This window comes from Poecilia reticulata, chromosome 3 (assembly GCF_904066995.2).
Source record: "Poecilia reticulata chromosome 3, P_reticulata-male-v2, whole genome shotgun sequence".
Classification (NCBI taxonomy): domain Eukaryota; kingdom Metazoa; phylum Chordata; class Actinopteri; order Cyprinodontiformes; family Poeciliidae; genus Poecilia; species Poecilia reticulata.
Genome location: NC_088832.1, coordinates 20,548,218 through 20,572,186, shown reverse-complemented (window position 1 = coordinate 20,572,186; position 23,969 = coordinate 20,548,218). Strand labels below are relative to the sequence as shown.

Genomic DNA, 23,969 nt, shown 5'->3' with positions numbered 1-23,969 from the left:
TTCTACCAAAAATGAATTTATTGATATATTTATGTCCTCATACAGATGCAGTGTGAGCTCTCCCTTACAGCATGAGCTTTTATTGCACTGTTCCTTAATAAATTTTCTGTGCACATGTTTCAATAAATGTTTTTTCATTAAGTGTTTTTTTTTTTTATTAATCAGTGTATTTAATGATAAATAAAACTGTAATGAGTGAAAGGTGGACTTGGTTATTTAAAGAAAACATTAAATATTTAATTAATGTTCCACAACCAATATAAACATTTTCTCTGCTTCATGTCTTGCAAATAATATTTTTTCCACTATAAGAATGAATTGCTTTTAAATTAGATTTTGAAGCAGTTATGTATAACTGCAGTTAAACATAATTGTTCTCACAATAATAAAAAGGAGTTCATTTTCTCTGCAAGCAAAAATGATCTGAGGAAGAGAAAAGATGCCTGTTATTTGTCATTGATAGATCAGTAAAACTCAGACATAATAATTTACTTCCTGTTTGTTTTCTGGGGTTGCAGGAAAGTTCCCCTCGTTCGAACAAATTAAAATGTTCCTTTCTGGAAAAATTTAAAAGAAAAAAAAGCACAATTACAATGTCCAAGTCCAACTTGCTCATAACCGTAAGAAAATATCTTCTGTTTTTTATTTCAACTCTTTGCATCCAACACTGGTTTGAGTGCTGCTCTCAGTCCCATTCGTCCTCGTCCCTGTAGGGGTTGTCCTCTCTGGGCGGCTCCTGGAAGCGGATGTTTGCCAGCATGTCCCTCATGGCCACCATCAGACGGTTCACCTCCTGGTTCAGCTCCTGGCCGGCTCGCGCTACTTCCATGTCATCTTCCTGTCTCAGTCCGCCCTGAAGATGAGGAAGAAAAAAAAAAGATCTTCATATTTTCACTAGGAACCAGCTCGATTATTCTCTATTGGTTGTTTTTGTAACAAAAAAAAGATCTTAATTGTGTCCTATCTAACATGTAAAGAACATCCAGACAGTACATATATATATTACCCTCTACTTTATTACTTGTATCCATATTATATCTCTTCCTCTCTTTAAGTAGATAATAATATCAGGAAGGATGCAGATGGAAACATGCAGGGCACGTCTGTTTACTCATGTTCAGCTGACCTGCAGGATGCTCATCTCTACAGTGTTTAGCAAAACTATTCATACACCTTTAACATTTTCAGCAGAACACAAAACACTGCTCCTCGACCTGAACACACCGCTCCTATGGTAAAACATGGTGGTGGCAGCATCATGCAGTGACATAAGATATTTTTCTTCAAAAAGGCAAAAGTAAGGCTGCATAGTTTGTTAAATAAGGCTGTTTAAATAACCAAGTATAACAAATACTTTTGAGTTTTGTAATTGTAACATGTCAAAGTTTAGTGGATACTTTTGCAAAGCAGTACATGTATTCATGTTTCTGTTTGTTTTCTGCTACAAAAAACGCATTGGATTACAAGAACACTGATGAGATAGGGAAAGTGAGTAACTTATGAACCCCTGAGTACACATGCGTCTCCGCTTAACCTCGTTTAGGGTCATTCTGCTGCTCGCCAATCACAAGCAGCATCCTGTAGCAGCACTCTGCAGCCTTTAGGTTCCAACCAGGGCACATTTTATAAGAACATTACCGTCTAGGGGATCCATCCATCCACTGGTAAATGCTAAATGGCCTGTACTTGTGTAGCATTAGTCACTCAGCCATTCAGTCACACGCTGGGGCAGGCTGCCAGCACCGAGGACTCCTGCTGCTGCTGCAGCTGACTTTACTCTGCATCAAATCACTTCGTTCCACAATCTTCTATTAGCCCCTTACAGTCTTCAGCGGTTATGGGTTTGTGAGATGGACCACAGGCACAATGCCTGAAGGTGTGACTTGGGCCCTTCTTTCCATGTCGGGACCTTTCAGTTGATCCCAAGGATGGATAAACACATGTAGATCAATGAACAACATGATCAGAAAGGGGCTTTTCATTTGGAGATGACCTCATCCCTGTTCTAATTTTGACAGAACAAAAGGAGAGCAGCCTCATAAGCAAACAAAAAGGCTCCTCCTGTTCTTTTTTCAGGTTCAGATCAGTTTCTGCCTCTAGAGATCAAGATCCCAAGTATTTTGTGTTTTTGTCAAGTATTGATGGCAGGAGCCTTTCCGGCCTGAGAACACTTTGGGATCCTCCAGGAATAAGCTGGAGACAGTTGCTGGCCAGAGAAATGTATGGATTATCCTTTTGGACCCGTCACATCTGCAACCCGACTTCATGCGAGCCAAAGAGCGGTTGATGTACGGAAAGATGGCAGGTCGGTGCATGACCTTCATGTTTCTGAAGTCAACAGAAAGCCGACGCTACCACACAAAAACTAAAGCTCACTTTGAACAAGTCAAGCTGTTTTTGCACTGCTGCTGACCCAAAACAACTTTTCACTTCTTTGAAAACCTGATTCAATCAAAAACAAAAAATTCTATTCAGCATTTAAATTAAGTTTTGTACAAAATCCAAAAAGACAAAAAAGCATTTTGTCTTTTTTGCTCTTTTTTATAAAGAGCGTTCTCTTCCTGTTAAGAAACAAACAAACTTTCAGTTCTCAAAGATGGGATGTTAAAAGCCTGAAACACTAAAAAACACAACAGATAAGAGCTTTGAACAAAATAAAATGATCAATTTTAGTTCAGTAAAACCAGCTTCCGAATGTCCTGTACCACAATCCAAACAGCTTCCAGCAATTTAGTTAAAAGACAATCAAATCAAAATTCAGTGAAATGAGCAACTGTAATTAAACATTATCACACACAAGTCAAAGTATGAACCAAACAACTTGTCTAAGAAGGTTTGACTTATTTAATCAAAAAATTTTATTATTTAGCACAAAGCAAGCATGTGCTACCAAAATGCCACAAAGTTTTTCCTCGCACTTCTAAAAGCCTTAGAGTAAAGTAAAAAGTTAAAATAAAACTCAAAGATGCTCAACTAATGAAAGACACATCCAGTCACTTATTTATTTTCCATACATCAAGGATTATAAAAAAAGAGGTTGAGTAATAACTAATTGAAAAGGAACTCGCTGACATTTCCATACAGCGGTCCTTCATCATCCCAATGAATAAAATTCATTAATAGCAAGCATGCTGAAAAAACAAACAACTTTGTGAATGTTTTCATTGTTTAACTTTTCACCAGCACGCTGGCAAATGGAAGACAAAATTAACTGCAAAAAGGTCATATGCCTTAACAGATGCTCTACAGTTGTTGTCCCTTTAGGCTAACCATGAGCTTTGGGAGGAAATGTTTCATCAGTCAAGGGCATGTGTTAAAATATTTCCTCCTAGCTGTTAGCAGCACAAATGTTTCCACAAGGCCTGCAGGGTGCTGCGGCCAAATAGCTGTATCTATGTCGGTTTTGTAACCGCTAACCGGAAAACTAGAGACGATACACCACAACAGTGTTTTTGAGGTTTTGAGGCTCAGGCAACATCATAAAAAATTTGTGAAACTATGAGAAAAAGAGCAAAAAGTATCAGACTCAGAAAATACTTGGAGGATTCATGCGTAAGATTCATGAGTAAGATCTGGTAAGGGGTTTGCATTTAATTCAGACCAAATAGTGGAACATATTTCTAATTTCAAGCACCTGCGAGTCAATGTGGAAAGACAGATTCAACCTCGATGCAAGCAGATTAAATTGATGAAGAGGTCATGACGATGATTGTCTTCAGAGAAATTATTACATGGGATTCAACAGCAGTAAACACATGCTGACCTAAAAACATCACAACATATATCACACGTAAATGGTAATCCCTTAAACACTGGAACAAATTGAATCCGGTGATAAACAAGGTCATTGGTTCAAATCAGCTCTCTGTGAAGAAATTATGATTCATCCATGCATAAGGTCATATGCCTCAATAGAAGTAGAATCATTGCTGCTTACATCTATAATGATACTTCCTATGCTCCTCAATCAGCAGTTTGGGCTCAACCAACACAGACAAACTGCTACAGGAATCCTATATTTATTTATTTAATTAAAACAATGTTGCTATCTTTGCTGCACACACAGGTGTATTTTTTTTGTTGCTATTTTTATTTTTTGCATTAGTAGATTTGTTTGTTTACGGATGTGCTGTCTGAGCCCTGCCAAACAACCCAAGTTGGCTTTGTCTCAAAGTCATGAATCGACAACTGGAAATTGTTCTTCGGGATTTTCTGGTGGGAGCAAAATTTATGGTCCAATTTATGATCCTGACGTAGCAACAGAGCTACCAACTGTGTCACATATTATGTAGTAAATGAAATAGCTTAGATGAGATGAAACACTCGGGAGTATTTAAAAAAAATCTGCATTGGAGCAAAAGCTTTTTCAAATCACTGTTTGTAAATGTATTGGTCGGTAGATTTATTCATTTTTATTTGCTAGGATCTTTGTAATTTTTCTGAGAGGACATTTCTATTTCATGCAAATTCAATGAACAACAAAGGGTTTATTTTATCCATTGTTGTCAAACTGTGATAGATTTACCACTGGTGGTGCATGGACTGTCAAAGCAATGAAAGTTTTTCTTTGGATTCTGTTTCGTTCTTTGCTTGTTTGCAGTACAAGCCTGGATAAAACAGCATGTTGTGAACAAACGCATCACAAAATACGAGTCACGCTAAATAAAATGTAAGCAGCAAGTGGCCAGTACTTGAAATAAATCTCTTTGTTGGTTGTTAATAATTGTTATTATGTTAAAATAGGGCATATTTAACATAACAAAATCTATCTAGGAAGCTGGATTAAATCGTCTCCATGTCTCGGACTGTAAAAGTGCCTAAAGACACAGTCGTCACTTGAGTATAATTTTTCTACTTGAATGAATTTTATGTCAAAATTAATAGGCTTAAACTCAAAGGTTCCCCTGAAATTGGTCAGTACTCAACATGCCTGAAAAAGCAGTCAAGGTCTAAAGAAAAACTCTGAAAAATCTCCAGAAACCTAAAGAGCGCACTGCAAAAAAAATAGCCAGGAAAGACTTGCTGGTAATAATGTGGAATGAGAAACTTTACAGAATTGTGAACGCATTAAGAATTACTCACCGATGCATAAATCTCATAAAATCAGAGAAGCATCCATAACAAAATAGCACATGTCCAGGTCATTCATTTACAGGCACTATGTTTCATCACATAAAACCAAGATCTCCAGGACAGAACTTTGCAGCATTTAGATTTCTAATACAGCATTTATGATTTCTTTTTTTTCCCCCAAACACTACGTCAACTTTCTCTTATTTTTGCTGTAAGAGAAGCTTGGCTTCTTATTTGGACAGAGGTTAAGCACATCCCTCTGTCCAAATGTGACAGGAAGTTCTGCAAAAACCCTTAAGGCTACAGGAAGAAGAATATTAAAGACTGCTTTACTTTCTGCCTGTCAAAGAAGAAAGTTTATATCGACTGTAATGACCAAACTCTGGACACAGAAACAGAATTTGTTAAGAGACAAATAACTTGTGTCTGTGGGGCTTACAGCTGCTGATCACATGTCGTCTCCACATGCACAGCATGAGTTCTTAATTAGTGCTTTCAGCTCATATTCAGTGCCAACGTCTTTGGATGTATTAGCAGTTTCCTCTTTAGAGCGTAGAGAGAGAAATTCACAAACTACTCCTGAAAGGCACCGAGTCGACATCAGGGTAATAATGTGGGTCTTCTTTGTGATTTTTGTTCCGCCATTTATAGCACGTAATTTAAACGATTTAATCTTTCCAAGAATCCAGCAGCAGAACTTGTGCAACTCACCTGAAGGTTGAAGTTTGGGAGCAAAGAGCGGAAAAACAGCGACAGCGTGCTCTCATTGGATGCACCAACATGCTGCCTGAATGTGAAGACACAAAAATCACTAAATCGGGACAACGCTTTAAATTTATAATGAACTAAAGTTAGAAGAATGCTTGTTCTATGAAGATCAGAAATGCATGCACATGAATGCATCACATCACCTTTCTGGTCTGGTGTATGAAATCACTGAGTCCAGTGGAGGCAGAGGGTCAAAACCCATCACGGGCTGAGTGGTCACCTCCTACAGGAGTTAGAAATATACCGTACATTTTTTTTTAATCATCACTTTTGAAAAAATAACTGGCTTTTTAAACTTTCTGCAGCATTGCTGATGGCTACGCTCATCTGCAGCATGGAAAGAACAGAGAGTTCATCACACCCAACAAAATGTCTGGACTTTAAATAGAAGAAACACGAGTCTGTTCTCAAGGTTTGGATCATGAGTTGGTAAACTTTGTTGTGGAGTGGAGCCTGGGTTTTTTGCGTGTCGGTTTAAAGAAGGAAAAATAAATAAATAAAAAACACAGAGCATGAGGATATATTGAAATTTGTAATCTGTGTGCTGGAGCTGTGGAAATGTTGCTTCCATCAGCCTGTTGGTGTTGACGGCAATAATAATAGGAAAATAGGAAACTATAACGCAGGGATGAGCTGATCAAGACTTAAGACCAACCAAAACTAGTCATTACATTTTATAGTTAGAATAAAGTTATTAAAATCAGTGCCTCATCTATGACAGACAGAACAGCAGTGCAAGAGAAGAGTGAACTGTGATGCTGCACTTCACCAGGTGTAGTTGTGCCATACTCTTCCCATTTTCATGTGAAAGCTTAAGAAGTGCTTTGAAAGCTGCTTTAAACTTCTTTACAACTTTCACTGCTGTGCGTCTTAAATCTTCATTCTGCTGTTTATTCACTAATGCTCTCCAACAGACTCGCATGAAGTAGCACGTAATGTGAAAATTATGGCAGGTTCCACCACAATGTTTTACTGCAGCTTTTATTCGGTACAGCTGACATGAAAACCACAAACTGCAGGGTGGTGATGACAGCGAATCAGGAGTCGGGCCTGGTCAGCTTCTCCGACACAATCAGACTAACATGCCTCAATCGACATGCCTGCTACAAGTAGAGCAAGTTTTGCCATATTGGAAAACATCTGTGCAGGAGATTTTTAAGATATCTTCAGAGAGAACCAATAAATGAGCTCAGATATGGATTTGTTTATCTGTTTAATAAACCCACCAAAACTACAAACTCCTAACATTTTCCGTTCACACCATGTGTTTTAATGCAACTTTTATGGTATTAATAAGTAAAAAAAAGTGTTAAAGATATGGAAATATGAAGGATATTTCCTTCCTTCATTGTTGTATTAAAACTACCTAAGAACATTATGTTTTATTGTGCTTTGATATCAAATTTAATCCAATTTAAAGAAAACCTGATATTGACATCAGCACATAAAGCCTGATCCTTCAATTTTCTGAAAAGCAATGTCACTGGAAGCTCAGCTGGTGACTTCTTACAAGAGGCAGAGTCGAGGTGGCTTCTTTAATCTCAGACAGGAGAACATGGCGATGGATGTTTCTTGGTGCACTCTGGTATCTCTCCTTTCTCCTAGAACAGAGCAATAAATGACATCATTTATCAAAATTAATGAACTATTAATATAGAGTCCAAGTTCATCAGTGAATAAATACATTGTACCCACTTGGCTCTTTAAGCAACATACGGCTGGTCTAAGTATTGGCATTTTTACTTAACACGGCTCGTCATCACAAAGCCGGCAGAAATACGAGTGATGGCGAGCAAGCAGGAAGTGTACAGCTTACTTGTTCTGGCAGTCCTCTATGAGAGCCTCTTTGGCATCGACCCGGCGCAGCACCTCCTTCACAGACTCCTCCAGCCAGAGCATTACCGCCGCCTCCTTCCACAGGCTGTACGTTCTCCCCACATACAGAGCCGTGAGCTCAGCCAAAGCTGGTGGCTGCCTGCAGACACATGGCGTTTGGTAGATTTGATACAATGATCTTTATCTGCAGCATATGTTACATAAAGTTGTTTTTTTTCTTGGTTATACAGTGTGGACAGATCAATTTTAGCATGCAGCATTTATGTAATAGCATGTGCGGGTTATGCGCTACATTAGGAAGAAAAAGGAGACCTACCCTCTCTGACTCTTTGGGCCAAAGAAGCTATGGGAAGAGACTGTGCTGTCAGGCTGAACAGTGCATAGATCCAGCAAAGGCATCAAAACTGCAAAACAACACAATTACAGCCGGAAATACATGATGAAAACCTCTCTATAAGTTGTCCTCCTAAACACAGGGTATGTGAAAGATTTCATCTAACCTCCAGGGAACATTATGAGAGCGCTCTGCAGCATCTGGTCAGCTTGTCGTCTCTGTTTGTCGCTTTCTTCAGGATCCACATCTTCTTGCTGACTCAGGTGGAAATGACAGAGCGCGCAGGAGAATGCAAAGTTTGGCAGCTGAGACAGATTTCTATGCTCCTGAAAAAAAAGAGTTATAAAAAAAAAACAATTTCAGTATCCGATTTCTAAGGAGTTAAGTGGTGCACACAAAGGCCCCAATTTTACCTCCCAGTCCTGGTACAGCTGAAGGAGAGACTTGTACTCTCTGGAACGAAGCATGAGGAAATCGATGAGCAGCAGCATGCAAAGCGGGTCGGAGTCTGGGTCTAAACTGTGAGACACAAAACCACGAGTAAAAGAGTCGCTTAAAGCACTTAGAAACATGTTCACATAATATGATGAGAAGTCTAATATTCTTTTATAACGATTTACGGAAAACTGTCAAAAATGTTTCATGTAATTGTTTATGTGTAATAAAGCATCAGAACCTATATAAATATTTTATCTAAGGAAAATTTTAATCAATTTTAAATCAGAGGTACAGATCAAGCATGACAGACAATGTTAATATATCTGACTAAAGCACCTTCTTCCTTGATCCAGCCTGTTAATGTAGACGGACAGCAGCGATCCGCTGTGTTCTTCACAGTCTTATAACTTTGGACCCAGTTTTCTATCCTAACCCCGAATTAAACTTCTACACAAGTTCATCTCTGACCTGTCTGCTGTGTTACTTTGTTTTTATGATGCCGTTTGATCGCTAATCTTGTCTGACTAATTCTGTGCTTTCATTGAGAGACATTGCTTTCAGAGTGAACTGAATACAAATATCTGACTCACTTTTCAGATTTGAAAAAGTGTTGAAAACATCCTTAACTTTTCGCTTCATAATTATGCAATATTTTGTGCTGGTCTTTCGATGAAATTCCCAAAAAGGCAAAAAAAAAAAGAAAAACATTAAAAAGATTAAGAGGAATGAACATTGTTGCCAAGAACAGTAATGTTGGCATGCAGAGCAGCAGCTCATGGGACTTTACATAAACTACTCTTCTAAATATTGCATCCAGTGCAACTGTAACATCAAATACTGAAATTCTGCAGGAATTTTCATCTAGTGTGTAGATCTACTTTGGAAAATCACTTTTAGGAGATCTACAACATTTTTCAGGAAGTGCAGCAAAACCAGAATAACAATATTGCACGCAATACACAAACATTTGGGCAAATGTCCATCTAAATTTCAGGCAATGTGCAGCAGATCAGTTAATGAATGCATATTTATGTCTTGCTTATTTAAAGAATATCCTGCATGTATCGTAATAGTTGCTGTTTGAATTTCCTTTTTAAGAAACAAAATGCCTAGTCAGAAATGAATTTAAATAAACCCGTAATAATTCAAAGTTAAATTCTGTTAGCTTTGACTTTCAAAAGACTGTGGAAATCACACGTTTTCTTCTTTTACCAAAGGATCAGTTTGCAGTACTCCAAAGCGGTCCGTGGGCATCCTCTCTTCTCCAGGAACATCATGTGCTTATAAAGAGCCAGATAAAATGCTCTGCAAACAAGGATTATTAAATTACTGGACTGCTGAGCCATAAAGCATAATTTACGTTCAAAATGTTAATCTGGGGTCAAACTGACGCCTCCCAACACCAAACGTAGGAGATAAAAATTAAAAAAAAGGACACAACCAACCTGTTTTCTGGTCGCAAATAGTCCAGCTGGCTGGTTCCTGATGTTAGGCTGAATAAAGGGTGAAAAGCGCACTCGAAGCTGTACAAAGCCCGTTCTGCACAAAGAGTAAAAAGAGAAGACATTTTTCTAAAGGAGTTCATAACAAGATACAGGGTTTCCCCCAGAAAACCTGCTAAGCCCGGTGGTTGGGCGCCGAGGCGGTCCACCGGCAGTCCACCGTGTTTTTGTATTAAAAGATGTTAAGTAGACAATAAAAGTAAAAATATCAGTGGGTAATTATATGTTATGGGAAAACATTGTCAGTGAACTGCTATATAAACCCACAACCAGTCTTAAAAACAACTAATCAAAAAATACAATTAAAATGAATATCAATTATGTCCACTTGTGTGAAATCCAAATGAAGTCAGAGGCTCCATCAGGCCCCCCAGAGCTTCAGGGGCCCCATAAATGCTAATATTTAAACATAGACCACCGATATATAAATGTAGCATTTGTTTATTGAGATCATCATTGCTGCTAAATTTGACATAATGGTTTCAGCATATATAAATTAAAAAACTTTAAATGATTTAACATTTATATGTAAGATTTTAAGGAGCTGGCAAGTTTATTTTGTGGAAGTTAAAAGAACAATATTCATTGTCAGATTGGTTTGTTACCACAGCTACAATCTGATGTCGAGTTTAATCTTTGAGTTTCAGCTCCGTTTGTTCACAAATACAAATTAGTAAACTGCAGTTGTAATTTATTGCTTTTTAGGTTTGCCAGTTAAACTACTCCCTCTGTCCTAGATTTCACTTAATCTAACACAGAAGCTGTTAGAGGTGCTGATGTTTTTAGCAACAAAAGTCATATTCTGCTCCAGGCCTCATACACCCTTGGACCGGCCCTGCATGATGTGGTAATCCGCTGCACTACGCAGAAATGCGCAACAAATGCGAGATTTAATTCAATGCTCCTAATGTGGCTTTAGTAGCTCTTTCATTTCGTGTCTGTTGAGTTTTTAACAAGGGGACACACAAAATATTTTGGTTGGTCGAGTTTCTGGTTTTTCAGATGTCCGGTGGCCGCGCGCATTAACTCTGTCTGACTAAGTGGGCAAAACATTTGATACGGTTTGGTGCTTAATGTAACCGGAAAAATTATTAATAATAATAAAATAATAAGCGTGATGCGTGACTGCGAGAGCGCGAAAGCTCCTAACCAGGTTACACCTGCACGATAAGTGAGTCGTTAACCACTAACCACTATATATATATTGACAGGCTGGAAATTTTGCCCAAAAACGCATCCCAGTGCTAATTTGAAGAATTAAAGAATTAAGAGTGAAATAACCTTTTCTACATAATGATAGTAGCTCCAGGAACCGCTGTTATAAGTTTTAAATCAATTGGATAAAATTTGAGGGGAATAGAGAGGGGATGAATATTTTGGCAGGCTGTAAATCCATATTGCCCAAAAATGCATCCCTGTGCTAACTTTGAGAAATAGAGTTAATAGTGAAATAACTTTTTCTATATAATGAGAGTAGCTCCAAGAACTGCTGTTATACGTTTTAAATCAATTGGATAATATTTGAGGGGAATAGAGAGGGGATGCATATTTTGGCAGGCTGGAAATCCATATTGCCCAAAAATGCATCCCTGTGCTAACGTTGAGAAATAAAGAGTTAATAGTGAAATAACTTTTTCTGCATAACCTGAGTAGTTCCATGAACTGCTGGTATAAGTTTTATATCGATAGGATAATATTTGAGGGGAATAGATAAGGGATGCATATTTTGGCAGGCTGAAAATTTTGCCCAAAAATGCATCCCAGTGCTAATTTGAAGAATTAAAGAGTTATGAGTGAAATAACTTTTTCTACATAATGAGAGTAGTTCCAAGAACTGCTGGTATAAGTTTTACATCGATAGGATAATATTTAAGGGGAATAGAGAGGGGATGCATATTGTGGCAGGCTCAAAATCTATATTGCCAAAACATGCATCCCTGTGCTAATTGGGGGAAATAAAGAGCTGAAAGGATTTAATCTCTTCTACATAATGACACTTGTTCTCTGAGCTAATGCTATAAGTTTCATATCAACAAGACGGATGCAAATATTTTCAGGCTCATAAATTAAGTAGCATTTCCTCCTACATTAACAGACTAGAAGTTAAGCATGATATAAAATGTTCTACATAATGGGTCTCTGTTGTAATGCTTTTGAGCTATTATGGTATCAAAAGACAAAGCAGAGAATTTCAAACCATTTGCGGAGAACGTTTACAACAGACACGGACTGAAAAAAAGTTTGACTCATTTGTGTCAATAAAAGTGTAAAAACCGTATTTATTTCAAATTTGCAAAATAAAACCCACTGTATTAGGGATTACATGGTTGAGAAACGTGATAATGTTACAAATATCTTTAAAATTTCCTCTTCGGTCATATTTTTATCTGTTTCCTCGTCAATATGCGAGAGTTTAAGGCGATGCGCGCTCCCGCGACAGGGGATGCAAATTTGGGCAGGCGTGCTTTTCTGTGCATAACACCGGCTTTAAATGCATAAACTATAAACATATCTTCTATAAACATATCTTTTAGGAATAAATCTGCTCTGATAGTGAAACGCTCGGAGCAACAGAAACACTTGCAATCCGGCTTAAAAAAAAAGGCTATTTTTTTTATTATTTTATTTTCAAAAAAACAAAACAAAAAAAACAAGAAAGGCTTAGCCTGGCGGTGGCCCTAGTAAAGCATGGCGGGCCGCCAGGCCTATAACACACTGGGGGAAACCCTGAGATATACTCTTGCTGCCCAATGAGGAAAAGCAGGGAACAACAATGCAACAAACATGCTCTGGCAGTCATAATCTTATTTACAATCTTACCAGCAAGTCTTTACAACCTAAAAATATCGAAACTGAAAACCTCTGTCTTATGGTAAAGCTGGGCTGAATCAATTATCCAAGGAGGAAGACAAATGTCCTTTGTGACTCTTCCACATTGACTGAAGAAATGTTAAAGTACAGAGTCTGTGATGATAAACATCGCATTGTGCTTTAGATGAAGCCTGAACCCTGATTGCCTAACAGAGACTGGTTTGTTAAGTCACATTTTGCAAAAGCCCACAGCTCTGAAATTCTTCAATTTGATAAACTCATAAGCAAAAATAGGAGACATCAGTTTATTTGTCATCATTTTTGTCCAAAGTCGCTGACAAACACAATTCTAAATGTGAAGCAAAAAGTGCACTGATCTCTGCAGGATTTAAAAAAGTAGCTTTTTAATTTAGTTTCACCTTTACTTTAAGGATCCTCACAAGACCAGGAATAGTGAAATATAATGATCTGGACACAATATTCCGCTTGTCCTCTTAGGAAACGATGATGAAAACCAGACTTATAATTGACAGCAGAGTATTTTCTCAAGAGAGGCTGCATCCTTTCATGTTTGTGCCAAAATCAGTTGTCTATAAAAAGGACAAACTTGGAACAGATCGACTTTGTTTTCTAAAATAGATAAGCCTGCGAGGCTTTATGGACGAACCGACAAATGAGTTAGAAATGCAATATGAAAAACCCCCATGTTCAAATCAACTAAGGAATGTTTTACAGGGTTGTATGTGGGTAATACTTGATACTAACCAAAGTAAATGAACGTAAATCTTCACATCAGGCTTTCAGTGTGCATGCAAAACAAATCATTTGTTCCTAAAAAGAAACTGACACTGGGTGCAAAGAGTTCCTCTAAAAACTTCAGCTCATAAAACTCAATGCATTCCAGTTTTCTCCTCACCGATGAGGTCGCGGGCCATCTCTTGATCCTCCTGTATCCTGCAGACGTCAGAAAGCTGCAGTAGGGAATCGATGTGATACGGGTTTAGCTGAAGCAGAGCCTGCAGAAAATAAAGTGGAAAACAGAAATATACTGCTGGCTTTTAGTAAATAAAGATAAATTAAAAATAAGGAGTTTCTGCAGTCAGTCCTACTCCGTTGTTAAACAGTCGCCATCAGAAGGAGGAAACTTATAATCATTACAAAGGGAGCCGATAACCTCCTTGTATAAAGGTGGAAACATCTCAGTGTTTTCTATATAAATGTTTACTGAAGAGCCATAACCAAATGCTATACATTCAACATAAACTTCAAATATAAAAATAGTACAATTTAAAACAAGAAATATCTGGAAAAAAATATTATTTTGCTTTTAATGTTTTGCTCTATTTAATACAACTGTTTGTCTGGTTGGACTCAATAGGTTCACTTTGAAATTAATTTCCTGACAATAAGTCCTGGTAAAATACAGGAGGGACATTAGACATTGATTTCTTTACAGCAAAGTAAAGACAGATATTTATGATGATATTTGCTGCCTTGAGATGATCACAAACAGAGCAGCAACGGAAAACTAAAGGACTTCTTTGTATCTTTGTGTAGATTTTGAACACCTTCTCCTGTCTGTGAGACTCTTTATTCTTGATTAAGGACATTTGTTCATAAAATACACAATATTTTATTGCATGTTGAAAATTTGGACCATTAATATCCAAGTTATAAAAGCTGGCATTGAGCTTTCTATGTCACTACCTTTTTTTTTCCTAATCCTTAGTGATTGCTGCAAAACGAAACAAACAGATGCAGAACAGCTTAAATTTTAAATATGCAAATGTTTAAACTTTAAAAACCTTGTGTTTTTATCTTTGCTTGAAGCATTTACTGACCTTTTCTAAGAATTTGAAAAGTTCTTGGCTAAGAACTTTTTAAGTTCTTAGGCACACATGAGGCATGTGTCCAATGTGCTTCCCTCAAAACCTAATTACACTGAATCGTCCCTGAATAGTTTGATGTCTGTGTTTTAACTGCTGGAGCTGCTTCCGTAAACTACGTCCTACTAGAGCTGCTCCTCCGACTACAACCTGGGAAAAAATCTGGGTTGTTAATGAAAGTGCACTTCCACTGCAGGAACCGTTTCAGGAAGTAGGGACGTTTTTCTAACACCTTGTTCAAATCAGGTAAAAACAGATCTGTGAGGAAGGCAGAACCCTAAACTAAAGATGGAGCGGTGGGAAGGTGGTAAATATTTCTCAGTTTTACTCAACTATAGTTCACATTTTCTGTTAACTTTAAATTACATGGCACATTCAAATACACTGAAAAAATTCATCAGAGATTTTTAAGAAAACATTTGTAAAAGTTCCAAAATGTTAAAATATTAACATTAAAGTTACCTGGCAAAACAAACTGCAGGAGTTTAAGCTGGAACAAAATATTTAGCAACAACTCCACTAGATTCACAAAGCTTCACCTTGTAGATTAAAGATAAAACAGATTTAAGCACCAGGAGAGGAAGACTCACCACAATGTTGTTGGGATCCATGGACTCAACAGCATCTAAGAACTTGAACTGCACTTGTTGGTAATCCCGGTTGTGCTCAAAGGTGAAATAATGAACGCCATTCTTGGACTCCAGCAAGGTCATTGAGATTCCTGAGGAGGCAGAAATTAGGGCTCAAACTAAAAAGAATTTAAATACAAAGCATGTGACCTAGTTTATGTTAAACTTGTATTAATATAACAATAAAAAAGGTGAAAACTATCAAACTTTATTTAGTAAAGCAATATTTTTTGTAATGCTCTTTATTCTAAGGAATAAGATTTATACAAGCAAAAAAACAAAACAAAAAAGATTATGAAACTATAATTCAATACAAAAATTAAAATCTACAATAAGTCAAACTGTCAACTTTAAGAAGATTATAATGCAAATTTGTGGTACCCTGCAGTTAAACATGACCAGTAATGTGGCTATTCCAGTGATTGTAAGTTTTAATCACTGTTGCTGCGAAACAGATAAAGTAAACAGATAAAGTAGAATGCAAGACATTGTGGGTCAGTACACATAACACAATAACCTACTAGGAGTTGCTCAGATGACCTGTTTTAAGCATAAACACGAAACAGGAACTGTGTGAGCAAGTTACTAAACACCTAAAACACAAGGCTCTGTGTGCAGATGAGACCTGGCTTCAAACCTTTCATAAGAACCTAAATTAACATTTGTGGGGGAAAAAAATGCCATCAGGCTATGGCGTGAATATCCATCAGACAGATAAGGTAATGAATCAATAAGGTTTTTCAGTGTGTGGACAATAAGCCAGTCTTTGTGATGACGTCATTGTTCCAAAAATGCTCTTAGCCAGTTTTATGTTGCCTGACTGCAAATCTGGGAAACTGAGAAAAGTTTTGCTAAGGTACTTTCAAACTCTTGTAAACTTTGCTATTCAAGCTCTCATAATGAGATTGAATAGCAATGTTTACAACAGTCTCATAAATGTTGCTATTCAGGTTTAATAAAGAACAGCTGGATGTTGTAAATATTAATAAAATTAAGGAGAGTTGAACAGATATGCAGTACAAATGAGCTATGAAATCATGTGGCTCATAATCATCTTGTATCTTTGCTAAAATATTTCTAAAACAAACTTTTTTTTCAAAATCTGACACTTTACAACCTCACACTTTAGTATATTTAACTGGGATGTCGTGTCACAGACTGACACCAAGTAGAGTGTTTAACGTTAAAATAATGTAGAAGGTCGTGTTGGTCTATCACATAAACATTTTATATTTTATTAATATTTAGGATTAAAGACCCACCGGGTCGGCTAAAGCGAGGCCAGCTCTCCTTTGGGCTGGTCATCCAAGTGCTGCGGTGAAAGTGCCTGTTTCTTTGCCGAGGTCTGTTCAGGAAACAAAAAAACAAAAAAACTTTATGAATCCAACACATAGAAATGACACAACACTTTTCATTTTTAAAATCCCTTACCTTTGATCACCCAGAACAGCCCTAGCTCCAAAGTATCTCTTCAGTTCAGTCTCTGGGTTGAGATTCCTGATAACAAACCAGAAACAGTCACTTTGACAACATTGATGAGCTGTGAAGATTCACTCCATGTGACTTTCTTTTTTTATATAATTTTCCGTTTAAAACAAAATGTTACAAAAATAGCATAGACAACGATGAGAACATTGTGCGGCAGGCAGGATCACCACTTTCTGGCAGCTAACGTTTCCCTAAAAATGAATCATGATCTAACAATCTTAATATTAGGAAATATTAGGAAAACATGTGATCTGCAGTAATACTGGTAAATGTTGCAATAGCAATATGACTCTAACAATGAATGTTGATGAATAAGTGCTACTGTCTTTCTGCTTTTGGTAACAGCAAATATTGATGCCAGATCAAGATTCAAAATGTCCACCTCAACAGTGATTTATGGAAGAAGTTGCTCTGGTTGCCATCTGCTCTTTCAGCATTGGGACACCTTTACTGTAACTTCTTAATGCCTGGTCCACCTCACTACCACTTTATCAGCCAAACCTGTTCATGCTGCATGAAACTACTGGTCACTACATATAATACTGGGACAGAGAGCCTAAATGCATGGCACTTAAAATAACTGGCCAACATTTATAATAGTTTTTACAATTTTTACAAACATCAATGAAATGAAAAGGAAAACATTATGCTTCATTAAATCTGAAAATATGAAACTCAATTTATTTATTTTTCATTATAAATTAATTAAAGCAAGATTTTCAACCTCTTTAGCTGCAATCTAAAAGCATCCGACAAATCAGGCAGCAAGTTCATGCTTTCATCCTTTGGTTTGAATCTATAAAGCTGTATTTCTCTGCTTCTCCTATCTTCAGATGATAAGAAATATTCCAGCCTCGTCGATAATTTTACACCAGTGGAATCACTCATTTTCTTACGACCTTTATTTTAAGTCTGTGACAGAATGGCCGCAGCGCTAACTTTGCTGAATTATCTCCTGTTGTGTAACAATTGAAACATGTAATCTTGCTAAATATATCCAATGCATTATCACGACAGAGCACATTAAAATCAGAGTTGTGTTCATGTTTTTTGTCAGGTTTCTATGCATCTTCAGCGTCAAACAGGTTGGTGTTCACACCTGTGTTCCACATGAAGCACAGATCTTCTGACTGAGCAGCCGCAGTCCTCACTTTGCAGACTCACACCGTTGGACAGCTCCACGTTCTCCAGCAGTAAATCAATATTTTCAGTTGCAGCTCCCTAAAAGTAATTTAAAAAAATGCATGTTGAAAGAGTTGTGACGTCATATTAACTGTTATGGTGTTGCCAAGATTAGTAACGATTCTGTAAACCGACTTATGCACTGACTGCATAAACTCTACAACACAGAATAATTTGGTGTAAAACTTTCTGCTTTAAAAACTGTTATATTATTCTAGGGATGCAAATTAGGCTCAGACTGAATTATGGCATTGTCCTGTCAGAATTGGATATATCCCATACATTTAATTGTTCATCCTCTGATGTTGTTTTGGTTTTCTTCTTTTTTTTCTTCTTTTTAGCTCTGTCTCCTGACTGTAAAAGAAAAATAAAACACACAAGTCATAAAAAATGTATGTTTAGATAAAACATTTAAGTTAATTACGAATATAACTTCTTCCTAATTGTTTTAACTTTACCTTTGTGGACTCTTCGTCATGCTTTTGATCTTGGTTCTCAACATCTTTGTTATTATTCTTTCTGGTTCCACTTGCTTTATTTTTCTCTGGATCTTCATCAGGTGAAACTCTGTCTGACTCATTTTCTGCATCACCTATCTGATTAAAAAAAAAGTCAAAAAGGTGTATTGGTTGGAGTAAACCATAAAATATTAACATATTGCATGATAAATCTGGTCTTCACCAGATTCTAAAAGAAATTCAGTAACTTCAAATGTACAAAAGCACACAAACCCTGAATTGACAAATGTTAAAAGATAAAGCAGTCGGTCAGTGTCAGTACTCTGACAGTCAGCATATGTCTATATGTTCTCTATAACATATATGTTTTTGAGTAAGAGGCAACTTTACAAAGCAGAAATTTGTCCTAGATACATAATTTTTTACACCAGTCAATAATGTAGGAATGAAACTAATTTACCCTCCACTCTGTTATTTTGGTTTCTCCTTAGACAAGCTTTAAAATGTGTTTAACTTACAAGTACTTACTGAGTTGGCTAGTGTAACAAACTCTAGCGTGTTAATATTTAACTCAGAATAACTGTTAGCATGTTTTAGCTATGTAAGCTACCAGGAGCTGATGTAAACTGGAGACAAAAACTGCCGTTGCTGTACAAGAAACGCATCACTCCATTTTTATCGTCGCCTTACCAGTTCATAAATGTTACTGAAGTTTTTCTGAGCCTTATTTTTCTTTGTCTTTCGGCTGCTGCTTTTGCTATTGGAAGGAGGAGAAACATTAGCAGCATTAGCCGTGTCCAGCTGCTCCTCCCCAACCTCAGCTTCAGCCTGCTCCTCCGGGCTGTCTCCCAAACTTAGGTCCCCGAGGTCCAAGGCCTCCTGACCCCGCTGTTTCCCTTTGAGCCTTCTCAAGGCCCGTGTAGACATTGTAGACTATATGTGGGTTGACTAAATATAAACTGTATAGTGTTAAAATGTTGTTTTCATAGCTGTCAATACCACACCAGTGATATGAGGGTAAAATTCAGACTCTTTCTTCTTCTAAGTATTTACGGACAGTTAGGGTGAGGTCTCCCTCTAGAGGTTAGATGGAATATTGCATCACTTTTTTCTTCTTTTTCATTAAAAATGTGCTCAAGTTAGAAAAATTGCTATTATTGAATAATAATAATAATAATAATAATAATAATAATAATAATAATAATAATAATAATAATAATAATAATAATAATAATAAAGTGGAAACAACACTTCTCTTAGCATCACCAAGGAATGGACAGTTCTTCCTGGCCATCCAGTATTATAGTAATGGCCAAGTATAGCTACTTTTCCTACCGCATGGAGGCTTTATTATGCAAAATTAAGTTTCTAAACTGTTGCAAACTGTGGCAGTCAGAGTCTGGTTGTCATGAAATAGCAAAGGGTTTCTGTTACTTAGCACTACACTACACTTATTTTTTTTTCATATTTACTGTCATTTAGGAAGAACAGTGTGGGTGTATGATTGGTAGTTGTCTTCAAAATTCTGGTGTGAGAATGCTTCTTGGGGAAACAAGACTCTGCAGGAAGAACTTCAGTTGAGCAGTGAAGGATTTTATTTCAAACTGCAGCTTGTATCAGAACAACCAAATTATGAGGATATATGGCCCAGTTGTAGAGGCCTCTAGGCAGAACATACACGCAGTACCACTGTATAGGTCTTGCTTTCAACTGAGTTTTTTCTACAACTTACATATTAAATCTTCTTTGGATATTGGTTTATTTTGTCTCCACGTTGTGCTGGGATCCATACCTGTGTTTGTGGATCCCATAATGTACCCACACTCTTCGAGCTTGAGTCAACACTGTGGAGCAGAGTTTCAGTCTGAAACCATTCAAGAACTCTGCAGAAATTTGACTGCGGAGTTAAATTTAGCGCTTCAAACTTTGACTATAACTAAAATCCTGTGGAAAATACTCTCCAACTTATTATTTTAAACCTAGATGTTTAAAAATTCTTAAATAGGAAAAATGGCAACCAAACATGTTTTTAGATGTAATGCGAACTAGACTGTCACATTACATCTAATGTGACAGTCTAGTTCTGAAAAAAGGAACCATTTTTTCATGTTTGAGGTTTCCAAAGAGCCTGCAACCCATTAAAGATAAACTGTGATCAGTAACAGGAAAAAAAGAACAAACAAAAAGAAAACCCTGTTGCATGTGCAAAAAAATGACTCAAACATGCAAAACTTGTTTCACAAGCAAATCTATAAATACACTGCCTCCCTCTTGAAAAGAATAAGGGATTGTATTTAGCATGATTGTAGACAAAAAGAAAAAAATACTTCGGAGAACAAAAGGAAAAGGGAATTTCTATAGTGAAATCCATTTGTTGCGAAATGAGGAACTTGCAAATGCCATTTCTTTAATTATTTTTAAAGGAAACAGAAAAAACAGAAGTCTGCAACCAATGATTCAAAGGAAGCAAAAGATTTATTTACAAGACAATAAAACCATGACTAACAACAAAAAACAAATAATAAAAAGGCTAATATCAGCTGGAAACAGCTAATTTTATCTAAAGGTATAAATAATACCATAAAACTGTAAACAACTGTAACCCAAAGCTTTTAAACACATACACATAGAAATTACAGTTAAGGTACACAACTCTTCCATAAGGCGTATGCATGCTTAGAAGAACTTAAATAACTCAAACATAAAGCAGCATTAGGCTGTGACCTTTGCTTCAACGGACCGGTTAGCACTAACATTTAACATACAGTACTCTAAAGTGACAGTAGTTGCCCTTGGTTGCAGTCTAGCAGCTGCAGAATTAAATTTGTCTGCAGCATTTTTTGTTCATCAAAAGTAGAAAAACCAACAAAAAAACAACTCGATTTCGTCATTTATTTTTCTCTGAACTATAGTTCCAGTAATCCGTGACGTAGGGAAGGCTCTGCCCGCTCATCTACAGTCACTTAATCCAGGGAGCTTAAACAATGACTGTGTCATTTTTTTTGACAAAGGAGGGTGAATAAAAAGGGCAAAGCTCTGGACCTGTTACTCATCTGCAGTAACAGAGACGGGGTTATCGTAGGCAGCTGATTCAAGGTCCTTTGCTTGTTTCCTGCGCATCTCTGGAGGAGGTCTTGGTGGTGGGTTCTGTGGAGGATTCTTGATGCTCTCTGCAACAGGCTTTCGCATTTCTTTCCGTGGAAGAATGGGCTCCCAGTGCTCACCTCGAATAGCTGCCTGGAAAACAAGACCAAGTCAGTTAGAGTCTGTTGAGCATCTATCTAGTTACTGAAACTTATACATTTTAAAAGCTATAAAATTAAAGCTATAAAAGCTGATTATTTTCTAAGCATTCTTGTTTGTAAAGCTATAAAAACTGCGTTTTTAACCGCATCATCTATATACAGTCATCTTTAGCTTGACCACTTTGAGCTATTGAAGAGTTCAGCAACATCCTTGACCGGTCAAGTTTCAAAACTCTGAGGTCATGTCGCAACCGTGGAAGGACTGAGTAACAAGCTCTTCCTTATTATAATTTCCTTATTTCTGTACTTCCTTTCTTAGAATTCACAGTTATCAACCTGCTCAAGTGGAGCCAAAATCTGGCAAAAAAAAAAAAAAGTCAACAACTTACTGCCAGATAGATGAGGCTGGCAATGCCGAGGCAGACACATCCAAGGACAGTTGCTAGCATAAAACCCCCGGGAACACAGATACTGAAAAGGGAAAACAAAAGACAGAAGGTGATGGAATGATAAGCCTTTTTATTTAGCAAGATCCAGTGAAGAGGAGGAATGCTGTTTTGCAACCCCAGCAGGCCAATCCCACCAATCCACATTTAAAGTCTCCCACAAACTCATCAAGTGTCAAATGTGCATAAAACCCAAATGAACTCACGCTGCATGTAAAAATGCTCTGACGTAGTAGTTCCTCGTCAGCGGTCCGAAGGCTTTTACGCACACTGTGAAACAATACTGGCCCCTAACAGACAGTATATAAGCATCATTTTATGATCATCACATAACATGGGATAAAGAAAATAGAGAGAAAACTGCAGCACTGCTTACGTTCTTTCCACACTTGTTCCTTTGGCCCTCTTGCTTCTTGGATATTCAAGCAGACACACAAACACACCAGCGGCACTGGTTTTCTGTCAAGGCTGATACTTTGTTAATTCCTCACAACCAACAAAAGAAAGTGTGCCAGTATAACCAAAACTGCCAACAAGACTGTCATTTAAAAAAAAAAAAATACTTATGGCAGGACATTAACTACACATATAATGCACAACATTTTCCAAATACTGTGGTTTGCACAGATTTACAGACAGTACTGTTTGTAAAGATAGTTAGATAGACAGACAGACAGACAGAGAGACTATAGTTGCACATTTCATGCATACAAGGACTAGATGAAACTCCTTAAAAACAGGAAAGAAAAGAGAAAAGAAAGCTATATTTCCCCCACCATTGTCTGAATTTTTTTTGAAGTGAGTTTTAGGTGTAAAGGATACACTGAATAAGCAGCAAACTCCCAGCCTCTGAACTGGCCAGCCACACCTACTATTCCTCCAGTAAGAAGAACTGAAAGAAGGAAACAGGAAGGTGAGATTAAAACAATGCACCTTCTGTGACTCCATGCCAAAAAAGCAGGACTGCGTTAAAATGTATTATAATTTATCGTGATGATGCAGGACATTATTTTTGCAGAAACGCTGAAAAAAAAAAAATCACAACTTATATATTATAAAGTCAATTAGTTCTTTCCATGCAAAATTTTAAAATGAGTACATTTTATTTGACGTAAAGTTTTCATACTCACTGAGCCCCGAAGCTAGAGCCTGTTCATTGGCCCACATCGCCCACTCTATCTTCCCCATGGCGACCACCTGGACAGCTGCTGAAAGTCTCTGAAGCGCTGCGGGACGGAACCGAGCTCCACAAGGAAGAGACTGTATTTACGTGATGAAAAGCACACAGATTTAAGGGCTGGTAGGCAGGGCTTGCGTTAACCTGTCCCCATTTCGCTCGTCATTTCCGAAAAGTTGCCTCGACAGCAGAGAGGAGGGGTTAACAGCTTCAAACTTACCGGACGGCAACGGCAAATGACGGGAAGAATGAGCGCTGGACAAGGAAAAACTTTTTAAATGTGTAACTTTTTTCCCCCCAGTAGAATGTTTTACTGGTATTCTCTTCAATAAGGAAGATTTTTTTTATGACTTGCATTATCTTTATTGAAGGACGAGAGGATTATTAGTAGCTACTGGGACAAACCAGATATGCATATTGAAAAAGGAAATAATATGCATTAATGTACTTTTTATTAACGCAATTATTACCTTCAGTTCTCACAAAACTAGTAATGAATATTGAAACCCTTAAATGTACTTTTCATCAATTAAATTTTAACTTTCAAAAAAAAAAAGGAATATTATCCAAACTGCTATATTTGCATGAAATATAAACAACTCTTCACCGTGTGGACAATAAAACATAACATTTAAAGGTATTTCAACACCTGGGAATGGAAAATCAAATAAAGTATCAAAATTCAATTTAAACAAA

The 23,969-nt window shown here is 37.2% G+C and overlaps 2 protein-coding genes across 2 annotated transcripts; both read right to left on the bottom strand.

Moving 5' to 3' along the window:
- On the bottom strand, nt 1–19,464 carry tcf25 (TCF25 ribosome quality control complex subunit). Its single transcript, XM_008405458.3, has 18 exons — nt 19,096–19,464; nt 18,406–18,543; nt 18,230–18,301; nt 17,865–17,986; nt 16,709–16,774; nt 16,540–16,622; nt 15,239–15,369; nt 13,679–13,778; nt 9,895–9,988; nt 9,662–9,754; nt 8,425–8,530; nt 8,178–8,337; nt 7,994–8,081; nt 7,658–7,816; nt 7,352–7,442; nt 5,985–6,064; nt 5,785–5,860; nt 1–853 (listed from the first exon to the last, which is right to left on the bottom strand). The coding sequence occupies exons 1-18, from the start codon at nt 19,330–19,332 to the stop codon at nt 686–688; spliced, it is 2,064 nt and encodes a 687-aa protein (XP_008403680.1). The 5' UTR covers nt 19,333–19,464; the 3' UTR covers nt 1–685.
- Nucleotides 19,465–20,861: 1,397 nt separating this feature from the next.
- On the bottom strand, nt 20,862–23,913 carry cyba (cytochrome b-245, alpha polypeptide). The gene is made up of 6 exons (XM_008405456.3): nt 23,227–23,913; nt 22,919–22,988; nt 22,473–22,547; nt 22,303–22,386; nt 22,040–22,121; nt 20,862–21,642 (listed from the first exon to the last, which is right to left on the bottom strand). The coding sequence occupies exons 1-6, from the start codon at nt 23,282–23,284 to the stop codon at nt 21,451–21,453; spliced, it is 561 nt and encodes a 186-aa protein (XP_008403678.1). The 5' UTR covers nt 23,285–23,913; the 3' UTR covers nt 20,862–21,450.
- Nucleotides 23,914–23,969: the final 56 nt, after the last annotated feature.

Coding starts and splice junctions, on each gene's coding strand:
- tcf25 (XM_008405458.3), bottom strand. CDS start 19,332: ATGTCTACACGGGCCTTGAGAAGGCTCAAAGGGAAACAGCGGGGTCAG. Junction 18,544..19,095: donor TCAGTAACATTTATGAACTG/GTAAGGCGACGA, acceptor TTTTTTAATCAG/ATAGGTGATGCAGAAAATGA. Junction 7,443..7,657: donor ATAGAGGACTGCCAGAACAA/GTAAGCTGTACA, acceptor GCTCTGTTCTAG/GAGAAAGGAGAGATACCAGA.
- cyba (XM_008405456.3), bottom strand. CDS start 23,284: ATGGGGAAGATAGAGTGGGCGATGTGGGCCAATGAACAGGCTCTAGCT. Junction 22,387..22,472: donor GGAACAAGTGTGGAAAGAAC/GTAAGCAGTGCT, acceptor ACTGTCTGTTAG/GGGCCAGTATTGTTTCACAG. Junction 22,122..22,302: donor AGAGCATTTTTACATGCAGC/GTGAGTTCATTT, acceptor TTCCCTTTTCAG/TATCTGTGTTCCCGGGGGTT.